The sequence below is a fragment of the Carcharhinus amblyrhynchos genome, chromosome 6 (genome assembly GCF_965287045.1).
Source record: "Carcharhinus amblyrhynchos chromosome 6, sCarAmb.v2.hapA, whole genome shotgun sequence".
Classification (NCBI taxonomy): Eukaryota; Metazoa; Chordata; class Chondrichthyes; order Carcharhiniformes; family Carcharhinidae; genus Carcharhinus; species Carcharhinus amblyrhynchos.
Window position 1 is genome coordinate 20650349 of NC_137329.1, and position 13886 is coordinate 20664234.

Consider the following 13886-nt stretch of genomic DNA (forward strand, 5'->3'; position numbering starts at 1 on the left):
TCCCTTTCTACCTCTGATTCTTCTTGCTCAGTGTGAGTAATATATCTCAATATTTCCATTACAAGGATCTGCAGGCCCAGCAGTCTAAAGCTGCAGTACATTTCTTCAGCCTGCTGCCATCCATGCAACCCAGGAGGCAGCAGGTTTTAATCTTGTTGCTGTTTCAATTTTATTACTCTTCTTCAGTTATTTTCTGCCCCTCATCTGGACACATCCCTCCTCTGATATTTTCCACCCCTTCTGGCCCATTTTGCAGTAGAATGCCTGCCCGCATTGGATTTGACCCAGTGCCTCAATATATCGGCAGTAATGCAAGTTATAATTAAATTGTCTGACCCACAACTTTATAATGGAGGCATTAATCTCAGCTGAGATCAGGCTGAAAACACTCATTGCCTCAGATCTAACTATGTGAATGACCATCAGAATATTGGCTCCTTTTGTGTAACAATAGGGAAAGTCAGTAGAAATGTATTAAGGATTTTGATGAAGTTTGCATGCAATCCATTTTTATCAGAAAAAACTGTTATTTAAGACAAAGCCTTGGGGGATATTACTGGCAATGAAGGACAACATTAATATCACCATTCGTCATCAATAACATTAAGAGCTCTTCTGCGAACAGGTAAATGTACGTTCTTCCTAAATTTTAAGCAACCACCTCCCCCGGCGCTATTGTATCTATGCCATCTTTTTCTAAAAACTGTCACTGTTTCACAATACTGTACACTTTCAGGATTAACATGTTCTGAGGATTTTAATTTAAATCCCCAAACAAATAGATTCACAATATATGATTATTCCCAAGTAGAACTTTAATTGTTATGAAGAATAAGAAAGACCATACCATGTAACAAACCTGTTTTTGAGCTGCAATCAAGTGTTAATTAGCAGCATTATTACTGTAATGTAATCAATGTGTTTCTGTTGACACAGGGTTCAACCAGACGTTCCCATATGATTGTCTTTTTTATCCTTCCTTTTATTTGTAAATTGACCCCTGGACCATCCCATATCTGTGATATTGTTAACACTGGCGAGATTTTCTTACAACAATCACATAGATGGGGATTTTACCAACTTGCCCCAGCAGTCAATCAGCATGGAGATGAGAAAAATCCGATTCGCGCGCAGTTTTCCACATCTTATGATCTTACCGGCAGTGAATTGCTGGCGAAATCTTGGTGCGAAACTGATTTCAATAATTATAACCTTATTTAAATATTGTTTGGGCTCCTTTGCACTTACTTGCTCGCTGGTCGAGGTCCTCACCTGCGAGAATCATGTATAGTGTCCACCAACAGGAACCTGCGTGATGGCCTCGCCGATGGGGATAGGGCCTGAAAGGGCAGGCCCATTATGAGGGCAGAGCCATGACAGGGAGTGGGGGGGATGGGAAGGGGCATACTCTGCATTGGGGGGTGTTTTGACGTCAGTTGAATCAGCATTGGCCGGGGAGTGGGGGCTGGAGGGGCGACATCTCCCAGTATGTGTACAGTGGTACAGTGCACTGAAAGATCGGGGCACCTGAGCAATGGTATGCCGAGCGGTCAAGAGCCAGCTTCCTGTCAAGAATAAGCTCCACCCCTCCTCCTCCTGGCAAGAATCACACTTGAGCTCTTTTTTTCTCTAAATGCCGTATTGTGACTGGGAGATCACCTAAAAACTCAGCACGATTCTCTCCCATTTTCACACTTGCTCAGCACATAGAATCTTTTGGTAAGATCACCCCCGTTGTATCTGAGCCTTGTCCTGATTAACAGTGTTCTAAATTCAGAACTTCTGTTTCATAACCTTCATGTATAGCCACGAAACGCAATCATGCTACATCTTTATTTTCACTGTTGTTACACGGGTGTTAACCTGACTAGAGTAATGTTCCTTTTCAAATATTTTCTGCTAAAATGCATGCAGTTAAGACACAAATATTTGTTGCCTTTATTTTCTTTGAATCTGCAATTTTTCAGAACGAGCTTTTAAGAGAACACTTGTTAATTAGGCAACATTGCTTAAACACTTGAATAAATTACTTTGGTAATTTAAGGTGTCAATATACAGCTTGGAAGTAAAAGTTACTTTAAACCTTTCCTATTACAGTGTTGCAAAATTGGCAGTCTTGGCTCCAAGTTCATGCAGGATTTCAGTTCTTGCTGGTTTTCCAGTCAGGCATTTTGAGCCAGGCCAGGAGAAGTGGAGCTGGGTTGGGTGGGATCAAAGATCACTTGGAATGCAGGTGCTCAAACCTGATAACTAGTTGGTGCACCAATGCAGCACCTAGCTGAATAACTTGAGTTACTTTGCTCATCTAATAATATTTAACATTCATGCATGGACAGTTTTAAAAAAAAACTCTGGTTTTCTTTGAAAATCACTGGGCTTTAGATAACTGAATTTTAGACAAAGTGCAAATTCATTATATACTTACTATAGCAATGGTTGTTGCATTGAGCTTGGGCAATGATCCTACTGTAATAGTAATCGGAAACACTTTCCCTGTAAGATTTTTGGACAAGGAGTGATTTGGGAAGAGCACTGAGTAAACAGTTTTAAAGTGTATTAGTTCACCTCTACTTTTATTGCCTAAGTACACTGGAATAAGGCAACAGGTCTTGAAGCTGTTTCTATAGTTTTCAGTAGTATAACTGCATGGTGTAGGTCATTAATTGTATGATCCTTCAATGCTGAAGTCCTACTTAATCAACCAAATAGATGGCAAAATTGAAGCCCTAGGCTCTCTGGAGTAACTAAACAGGGTTAATATTTAATTTGAACATCAATTGTTATCAGTATGTTATTGGCTTTAAAAGCACTGATATTTAATCAGGGATTATAATTAAAATGCTTCTTATCCAAGCACATAACTTCTATTTGTCCTTGCTTTTAATACCATTTGCTTTAGCTTTAAGCCTTGTTTTGCCATATGGTCAATGTTGCAAAGGTTCAGGTTCATTTTCCAATTTTCATTCAAAGAGTCACCAGATTAAAATACTCTCAGCATCATAAACCACTGATAGAATAAGCCCTCATGTCATTTAAACAGGAGGAGTGCCTGATGTCACTTCATTCAACTAGGATCTGTAAATACGGAACTGTCTGCCTTGTCACTCAGAATGATAAAAGCCTGAGTTACGCATTTATTTCACAGCAATGGTTTCTTCACAATCAATCACTGCAAATTGCTAATGCCCAAGCACTCGCAGATGTGGGGGAAATTTGTTTACTCTTGTGCTTAAGTGGAGTTTATTGCCAGGATGACACAGCTCATTCATCCAGAATTTCTATGGCCAACATAATTGCGAATGAAGATGCATCAGTTTGTAGATAGCTTAAGTTGGGGAGTGGGTGGGTGAAGGATAACAAGAGTAATGCAAAACCCTGAAGCATTTTCTATATCAAACAACGCATCTGCCTGTGGTGTTTACAGCTGAGAGCGCTGTCTTGATGTGCATATCGGTTAACACAAATGGTACATACACTCTGCTTGTCAGCAGTTGTAATTGGATATGTTGATGCTTCCTTGTTGGATTAAAAATATTGTTTTGATTGGTTTGCTTCAAACACTAACTGCATGACTCACCTTTGACCTATATTGGTCATAGTTCTGCAATCTGCTACCTTATAGCACTTTTACTCTAATGAGCTGGTTGCTTACTGAATGTTCCTGCTGTCCATTATATTTCTTTTAAGCAGAGTGGTGTGGTTTCACCCTCCTTCCTGGTTTTATTCAAGATAGTCAAAACAAATGATTCAAGTACTTGAAGACACTCGCTCGTTGAACCAGAAAATAGATTTATGCCTTGTCTTGAACCGCTAGTTAATTACAAAGAACAAAGAGTACAAAGAACAACCCAGCACGGGAAACAGGCCCTTCGGCCCAACGAGCCCACGCCGCCATTTCAACAAAGCATTTTCCTACACCTACTCTGCTCTGTGTGTATGTGAATGGTACCCCTAATGTAGCCAGATTCAGGGGAGAATAGTGTAGGGTCAATTTGGTACACCAATCAGCCTAAGAGCACATCTTTGGGGTGTGGGAGAAAACCGGAGCACCCGGAGGAAACCCACGCAACCACAGGGAGAATGCGCAAACTCCCACAGACACAGGTCCAAATCCATGTATCTGCACAGCTAGCAGTGATAGTCACTGAGCTGTTGTGGTGCCCATCTGCTGGTCCAGGATTAAGCACACACAGTGACACGAAGTACTAGGCCACTCTCGAAACCTCCAAGAGCAGCCCGCGCACGACCCACCGTGTGCATGCCCCTCGTTTGACAACAAGGTGGACCGACACCTGTGGATTAAAAGAGACAAAACATTAACAGTTGATGTACAATGCCGTATTTGATCGCCTTGGACGATGCCACTTATTTTCGTGCAAATCCAATTTCTGCAAAGATTGATCAATCCCCTGACTCGCCATGAACAATACAATGGGGGAGCTGCTAGTTCACCATACTGAAGACAAGCTCATTTGCATGTCTTCTGACTTGAAGGGCTGAATGGCTTACTATTGTTCCTGTTACTTAAGGTATTTTTAATTTTGAAGCTTACAATAATAAAATCTTGATATTTTGAACACAACCTGTTAGCTCATTTGCCTTTGCAGACATCAGAAACCAGTAGAATGTTTTGTTTTTGAGATATTTAATGAGCCATTACTTTATACAATCATCTCACTGCATTTGTAAACAGAGTTTCAATCCCTTCAAAGTGGAAATATACAACTGAGTGTCTTCCTTTACAAGGATTTTGGATCCTTTGAAACTCAAATCTTCTTACGTAGTTCTCACCATGCCTTTCTGGAAGTTGGTATTACCAATACACCTTACTCAAGCTGAACTCTGATTTCCAATTAATTCAGCTCCATTTATTTATGGAAATTACAAAGTGCAAATTTAAAAGGTCAGGAAGATACATTTATGACTGAACTCAGAAAATCCAGTACCCCCTATTTTGTGTTTCTGCCCAAAGTGAATTTCTACCCCAAACAGAATAAAAGACTGTTGGACACTAGGGAGAATACTGCTACTGAGGAAGCCAAGACACCATAGCTAACATGGTCATGTCATGGTAGAGCTAAAAATTGAAGGGACACTGAAGGAGTTTAGCAAACCTATTGACTCACTTGCCATGGCCAAAGCTCCTGAGGCTAATGCCGTACCAGTTGAACTCATCAAGGAGATATGAAGATTGTGACCCTGCACAAGCACAAGGTTGACTGCAGCGATTGCAACAACTATTGAGGTATTTCCCTGCTGAGCATCATGGGTAAAGTCTTTGCCCATGTCACCCTGGCCACACTGCAGATCCTGGCTGAGTGCATTTACTCTGACTCTGTTTCAAAACTGAAAGAAATTGATATGATCTTCTCAGTCCAGCAACTGCAAGATTAGCGTTGTGAACAAAGGAGACCATTATATATTGCCTTTGTCAATATCACCAAAGCATTTAACCATGTGAGCAGGTTTGTCCAAACTGCTTAAAGAAAGGGGCTACCTGGCAAAGGTGCTTAATTTAATCTCTTATTTCCATGACAACATGATGGTTAAGGTTAACCAAGATGGGGCAAAATTAGAATTCTTTGAGATTTGCCTGGGGGTCTAACGGGGTTGCGTTCTGGCATCAACACTGTTTGACATATTCTTCTCTTTGCTGTTGTCATATGCCTTCTGGTCATCTACAGAGGGTGCTCGCTTATGTATCAGAACTGACAGAAAGATATTCAACCTTGTTTGCCCAAGATCCAAGAAAAAGGTGAGCCAAATGATCATCAGAGAGTTGTTCTGCACTGACAGTACTGCACAAACATCTCATAACATTCTCATGAGGAACATGTTCAACAGAAATGGACAGACTCCCACAACTGTGAAAAGTTTGTTTGACCATCAGCATTAGGAAGACAAATGTCATGGTGCAGAATGTTGCCATACCACCATCTATCAGCATTGACAATGTGAGGTGTGGAGTTATTGAAAACTTCAAATATCTAGGCTCCACAATTATCTATAATCTGTCACTTGATGCTGAAATCTATGCATACACATTTCAAAAATTGCAACTATTATGTTCAAGAGTATGGAACAACAGCAGCCTAACTAGGAATATCAAACTGGTATCAATGTATCGACTCTGCAAAGTTGCAAACATCTGGGGACCAAAATTAGGAGAGCTGTCTCACAGTCTGGTCGAGCAACAAGCTAACATAATCATACTGATGGAAACAGAGCCTACAGACAATGTCCTAGACATCACCATCACCGTCCCCAGGTCTGCCCTGCTGGTGCGACAGGTCATATCCAGCAGAAGTGGTGGCACATTGTTCTACAGTCATGAGGGAGTTGCCCTGAGACTTGGTAACATCAAGTCTAGACCCATGTGTTTGAAATCTCAAGGCAGCAGGTCAACCATGGGCAAGGTTTCTTCCTGCTGATTACACCCCCCCGTCCCCAAGCTGATGAATCAGCATTCTTCCACATCAAATTTGGAGGAAATACTGAAGATGGCATGAGTATAGAATGTACTGTGGGCGGGGGACTTCATTGACCATCATCAAGAGTGGTTTGGTATTACCACCACAGGCTGAGTTGGGAAACCCACCTAAGGATGTGCAGCCTAGAAAGTGCAAACTCCATGTAGACAGCCACCCAAGACTTGAATTGAACCTGGGCCCCTGGTGCTGTGAGGCATCAGTACTAATCACTGTGCCATCGTGTTGCCTTAAAACCTGCCTTGACCTTTGGGATGACAAGGTGGCACGGTGGTTAGCACTGCTACCTCACAACTCCAGGGACCTGGATTCGATTCTCGATTTGGGTCACTGCCTGTGTGGAGTTTGCACATTCTCCCCATGTCTGCATGGGTTTCGTCTCGGTGCTCCAGTTTCCTCCCACAGTCCAAAGATGTGTGGGTTAGATTGATTGGACATGCTAAATTAACCCTTAGTGTCCTGGTATCAATATGATAGGTTAGAGGGATTAGCAGGATAACTAAATGGGAATACAGCCTTGGTGGGATTGTTGTCGGTGCAGACACGATGGGCTGAATGACATCCTTCTGCACTGTGGGGTTTGTATGATTCCATAATTTGGTAATCAGCTGGAAAAATCCTTTCTCATTGTTGACCTGCTGCCTTGAGATTTCAAATACATGGGGTCTAGACTTGATGTTACCAAGTCTCAGGGCAATACCCTCATGACTGTCGAACAATGTGCCACCACTTCTGCTGGATATGTCCCATCCCACCAGCAGGGCAGACCTGAGGATGGAAGCTAAGCAAGCATCACCGAAGGAGTACCACAATTCAGCTAGGAGAGATAGGTCATTTGATGTGAATGAGTTAATTTTTGTTGGAAACTTTGGTAGGGAGGAAAGCAGCTTGGGATCTGGGAATTTACTTGCAAGGACTGACCCAATATCTTACATCATTGACCTACAGGGCCACAAACTGTGGAAGCACATCTGACATACTAGAAGGCAGAAAGCTGTAGCCCCCACCACCAGTCGTCAGGAGTCAATAATAGAGCCAAGTATGGCAGCAGCTGATTCAGCGCTAACACAACCTAGTGCTGTCCAAGGAGAGTCTTGTCTAGTTAGTGAAAGCAGAGGAAGAGGGAGTCGGCCTTAGCTCAGCATTAGAATCTATCAATCTGCCTAACCATTGCTGTAGCCTCTGATTCCTCCAGCTTGGCGAGCTTAGTCGCAGTGTTGCAATGCCCTGCAAGAGTCAGGAAGCCCTCAGATCGATTTACTTTTATGAACTTTGCCGAATAGCCCCCTTTCTGAAGATTGACTGTACATGGCTGTACACAAGAGTTTGTTTTGTATGATTGTAAGGGAACCGAAGCGGGGAGGAATGTAATAGTGTGCCTCCTTTTAACGGATGATTGTTTTGTGAGTCACATGATTCTCCTGGGGCCTAGCCGAACAGAGCATGCAAACCTCAGCCTGTTGGGTGGGTCCCGATAGGTGGAACCTGAAATGTAAACCCGGGAATCGGTGACTCTGGATCTGTATCGGGTATTGAGTTTGTTTACATATAGTTTTAACTATCATTCAGTAAATCACCGTTGTAATTTCGGGCCTCCCCAGTGTGTTACCCCACACTACAAACAGCACCAAGCCAAGAGATCAACCCTGGTTCAATGATGAGTGCTGCAGGGCATGCTAAAAGCAGCAACAGGCATAACTAAATATCAGTTGTCAACCTGATGAAGCTACAACAGAGGACTATTTGCGTGCCAAACAGCATAAGTAGCAAGTGGTAGACAGAGCCAAGCAATCCCACAACCAGTGGATCAGATCTAAAATAAGCAAAATACTGTAGCTGCTGGAATCTGAAACAAGATCAGAGGATGCTGGAAAAACTCAGCATCTATTAGGAGGGAAACAGAGTTAATGTTTCAAGTCCATGGGCTTTTCGTCAGAACCAAAATGAGAGAATGTAGAGACCAAAAAGTAGCAACTTTAGGAACAAAAGACAAATGGACATCAGACCATGTGGAGAGTGGGGAGGAGTCCTGAATAAGTTCAAGCAAGAGTCTTTCCTTGCGGATGGAAAATGGATACTGCCTGAAAAATGCATAAAAATCTACGAAAGTCCTCTAAAAATGTGCTTCACGCATTAACTTGATAGGATAAGAACTGTGGACTCGTATTGCCTTCAAATGAGTTCACTGGTAAATGCACTGGTAAATCCTGGTGATTTACTACAGTATATAGATTAGGAAAATCTTGTATAGCTAAGTGAGCCAATTATAGTTAGGGCAATAAAGGATTGCTATATAACTGTATCAATATTCCTGGGCTAAGGAGGGTAATAATTAGTTCTCAGATTCCTACTTCGGATATCCAATAATCACATGAGAAAGTGGAAGTGGGTCAGTGTTGGATGAGTAGGAGCTTGGATATGATGCCTTAATTTCTGTAATGGTAGATAGTTGACATTCGCTCTCCATGTTCACAGATAATGAATGATGCTGGAGGCCTTCTCGTGCACATGGAACTGTACCCAACTTTAAATAGTCTTCCTCAGGAGAAGAAAAGGGACAACGAAAGAAAATGGCCATCCATTTGATTAAATGTGATATTCTGGAAAGGGCTGTATCTTGTTCAAGTTCATTTGATGAAATAGTGCCAGATTCCTATTTTAGTTGAGCCAGCTGATCTGCAAGATAGAATTGTGCCAAGAAGAGATTAGTCAGAAAAATGTAAAATAATAGGACAGGCTTTTCATTCTTAGTTCCTGTATGTTCTTTCTTGGCATGTTTTCAGTAACACTTCAAGCTAGAAATTAATGTGACATTTTACTGTTCAGTTTTTTAAAAATGGTGTGCTTTACACCTGATGTTTCTAATATAAGTATATACAATTTCTCTAATTTATGTTTTTTATGAAATAAACCTGTAACATTTAAAAGACACTTTTCCTTTCTTACTACATGATAAGTTGATTGTTAATTTCTGCAACTTGTACCTCCTGCTCTCTTTTTATTGTGCATGTTATTTTAAATTCTTTTTTTTTAATATATTTTTCTTCCTCCCTTCTTTTCACCTTTACCCGAGGTAGATCTCCAAGGCCCTCAACAGTAGCAACAAATGGCTTTGTAACAACTGGATATTTGATGTATGAGATTGGGTAGTAAAAGCTTCAGTACATACCACCACATGTTCTTCTTGGTAGCCCCTTAGGATTGAGGATGATTACTTCCACTCTGGTTTGAGCTGGCTGATAAATCCAATGTTTGATCTGCTGACTCTGCCACATGCAGGGCAGGTGATGCTTGGAGGATCAGAGAGAGAATCGTCAGAAGTTTTATGTGTTCTCTCAGATGCCTTGATTTTGCCCCTGCGTGTTCCCAATTAAGTCTTTCAATACATTTGGTACCTCCCAGATGAACTTTCTCCATTTTGGTTGATCACAAGCCAGGGATCCCCATGGGTTGATGGGGACATTGCTCCTCTTCAGTGATGCTTTGAGGACATCACTAAAGTGTTTCTTTTGTTCCCATGGGAGCCTTCTGCTATGACTGAGCTCTGAGTAGTGCAGCCTGGTGTCAGGCACATGAATGACATGTCTTGCTCAATGGTGCTGGTTTTGAATGATTACTGCCTGGAAATTTAGTACATTGGCTTGGGAGAGCATGCTGCTATTGGAGCAACTGTCTTGCCACCAGATCTGGAGGATCTTGCAGGGACACCACTAATGGTACTTCTCTAGTGCTTTGAGATACCTGCTGTAGGTTATCCAAGTGACCAGTGTATATAGGAAAGTGGAGATCAATGCTGCTGTAAGAATCAAATATTATTGTGCATGTTGCCCTCAAGAACAAATACTTGTCCATAACTCAAAAGCTCCTCAAGTATTTTATGCTCAATTTCCAGAATGTAGGTCTACAATTGAAAATTACACTCTAAAGTTAATAGTTGACCAAAACTATTGCAAAGTTCTCTTTCTTCCTGTAACAGTCCTTAATTCTACCTTCCTATTCTTTTCTCTATCTTTCTCTGTTATCTATAGTCACCTTTTCTCATTGTGGTGTCCTTGACTTTTGTTCATCTGTATGTTAGACTCTTTTCTGTATGTCCACAAATTTCTTTGGTGTGCTTAACAGATAATTAGTGTGGTCCTTTTAATTTGTCTGGTTATTAATACTTTCGCCCTTGTTCTGAATTCTTATTCTCTGGTTTCTTATTCCTCTGCTAGGATCTCAAATGTAACAACCATATCCCAATGTATATACTCTAGCATACCATGTCCACTGAGGCCTTCACATTTGGCCATGTGGTGGAGTTTCATCAGTTTCAGTGTATCTTTTGATCTACACTGTTGTTGCTATTTAAACTGATTGACCACAAGTCAGATTGTTGGATAACAAACTGCTGACCGTTATGTTGACCATTCACACTGGAAGCTTTAATTACTCTCAAAGTCAATGACAGTAACACTTTTATATAAGTCTTTTTAATGTAGTAAAGTACATGTTTCACTGTTTTTCGTTGAAAGTTATAATTCAATGTTGAATTTAGCAATCCATTCAATGGCTTTAGCCAGCGCAATGTGAATGGTTATAATGCCACCAGGAATTAATCTCTCAGGGCAGCAATTCAGTACATGAACAGTGGTCTGAATGGCCACAGTCACAAATTTATCTGTTCTCCATGTTCCATTTCTGAAGCAACTGGCCACGTCTTCTCTAGTTGAGGTTTACCCAGATTTTCTGTGGAAGCTTGAAACCTGGGACTTCACCACTCTGGTTGTTACCATTACCGGGTTGCATTTGGTGATTTTTGTAGTTAACCAGGGTGTGTGCCATCAAGAGATGAGCCTATCACCAGTTTGCAGGATACAGAGTGTGTTCCACTATGGTCGGGGGATTCCAGATGGTACGCGTGGTTTTATTTTTGAGGTCCTGCCTCAGTAGGAGCGCATTGTTAGATGTGCGATGATAGTGACTTCAGCCAAGATCGCATGTAAGGGTACTCAAACAACAACACTATGGACAACAATTGTCAAACTGGGCTTCCCTGCATGATCTAAAACTTGAGTATGGTACAAAGTATCCTGGCATATTCCATTTTGCCTGGTGGAAATGGACTGTACACCTAATCCTTGCTTCACATGCCACAAAGCAACAGGTGATCACTGATGTACACCTGAGAAGTGCTGCCTACCTTCTCCCATTCTCAGCATCGCTCAAGCTTCATTCATGTTGGTCTCGAGCTACCTTCATAAGTTGAAAACCAAAATCATGTTGGAATCTGCAGAATTACAACTGGGATGCCTACAGCATATATGTAAAAACCACCATTAACCTGATCCCACACTTCCCTGAAAACTACAACTGCTTAACTTGACTTCTTAAATTGGCAGCCACCAAATTTGTTCTCCAAAGCTTCAGACACGTTGTCAACCCTTGCTGACTGGAGAACATTGACTTCATACACACACACTTCAAGCCAAAAGGTGTGGAAACCCCTGCTCTGCCTCGGCCCAGAATCAATGCTGATGCTGTTGCTTCACAATTCCTAATAAATGCAAAGATATTGGCCGGTAGGGAAGGGGACATGCCGCACTGTGGTGTAAGAGGTTACAAAATAAATACCAAGGTGTCATTAGAGGGCTGATATGCCTTTTCTTCCCCAGAGTACTGGGTCTCTTTGAAAATGTCCCAAGTCAGAGTTACGATGAAATGCCCTTGAAATAACGAAGGAACATTGACCCCTCTTTCTTCCATTCTCCAGATTGTGCTGGATTTTCTATTTCTACTGTTAATTGTATATATATTTAGTAAATTTGAATAAATGAAATGTGTTGGATCAGAACTGATTTCCTCACACTGAAGCTCCACTGTACTTCTGCTTTTTTTCACTTGGAATTCATTCTGCAGCTCACCACAGCAAAAAAGTTCCCTAATTTAATTTCCTGAAGTACTGACTCTTCCAGACTGGCAGTCTTTCCTTCACATCAGCAAATGAACAAAAATGATAAAGGAGAACTGAAGACAAACATTAGTTGACAAATAAGAGAAAATTGAGCGCTTTAGAAAGACCAACATGAAGGAAAAAAATAACAAAACAGAAAAGGATATAAAGAATTAATATGATTTCAAAGGAAAATGAAATGAATTTAGCTTTGAAAGAAAGGCTTGTATTATATAATCCCACAGCACTTTATAGCTAATTTAGTATTGTACTTTTATTGCAATAAAATACAGCAACCAAAATTGGGCACAGAAAAATTCCACATACAGCAACAAGATAATGACTATCTAATATGGTTTTAATGATGTTGGGTTAATGGAAAAGTATTTGTTCAGGACAGAGGGGCGAACATCTTTGCTCATTTTCAAATAGTGCCATGGGATCTATTACATTGACTTGACGCTTCACACCTCATCTGAAAAAGCAACATAAAATTCAGTGGCTATGTACACTGCTGAGGAGTTGTTAGTAATAGCTGATTGATGTACTCAAACTGGAAGTATTTTTCTCTTAAAATGATTTATGTTCCATTGAAATATTTGCAATTATATGATAATATGTGCAATTTTTTTAAATGTCTGGTGTGAATCTGACAGGCTAACCCTGTGATATCACTGTGGATCGGTATCTTGATATGAGTGAAGATACTTATTCTGGGTGTCACTGTAAGGAGCCACATGGATAATATGAAAAAGAAAGATTCTTAAACCTGGAAATTACACTGTGCAATATTGTTAACACCGCCATTAAAATATCAGACAAGGGAATTTGATATGAATGTATTAAGTGTTCACAGGATAATATCACAGTATAATTTCCAGGCTGTAGACTCCAGATGTCATTTTTTTTGTATTGTCACATTTTTTTTAATGTACTGTCATTGAGAATAAGGAGACCTTTCATTAAATTAACATTCAGTATTTAAAATAAACATAACTCTGCAAACAAGCTGGAGAAAAATTTGTGCCTGTAGGCAATGTGGTATAATGAGTTAAGCCATCTGCAATACCCAAAATGGTAAGTTCCAATTTTAGTTATGTTACTGGAAGTCTAGTAAACCTTAGAAGATAGTAATAGACTTTGAGAAGGCATAATAAACAGACTCGTATGGATTTATAGCAAACTAAATTTAATGCAGAAAAGTGCAAGGTAATATATTTTAGTGGGAAGAATGAGGAAAGATAAAACAAGCTAAATCTTTCAGATGGGACATTAAACCAAGGCAACGTCTGCTCTCTCAGGGAGCATAAATGGATGGCTCCATTTCATGAAGAACAGGAATTATTCAATATTTAATCCCTTAATCAACATTGCAAAAGAGCAGATTTTCTGGTCATGATCACATAGCTGTTTGTGGGACTTTGCTGTGCGTAAAGTGGTCACTTTTCCTACATTATTACACTTCC

At 40.6% G+C, this 13886-nt stretch overlaps 1 protein-coding gene across 5 annotated transcripts in view; it reads left to right on the top strand.

Annotated features, from left to right (window-relative positions):
* The window catches only part of immp1l (inner mitochondrial membrane peptidase subunit 1), a 137543-nt gene that overhangs the window by 75458 nt on the left and 48199 nt on the right, over positions 1 to 13886 (top strand). The window contains exon 6 of one of the 5 annotated variants that reach the window (XM_080190000.1): positions 8964 to 9375. The exons of the other annotated variants lie outside the window; for them this stretch is intronic. Within the exon in view, the coding sequence (XP_080046126.1) occupies positions 8964 to 9074 (111 nt within the window). The 3' untranslated portion in view covers positions 9075 to 9375. Of the gene's footprint in view, positions 1 to 8963; positions 9376 to 13886 lie in introns of those variants that run through there. 5 annotated transcript variants of the gene reach the window in all.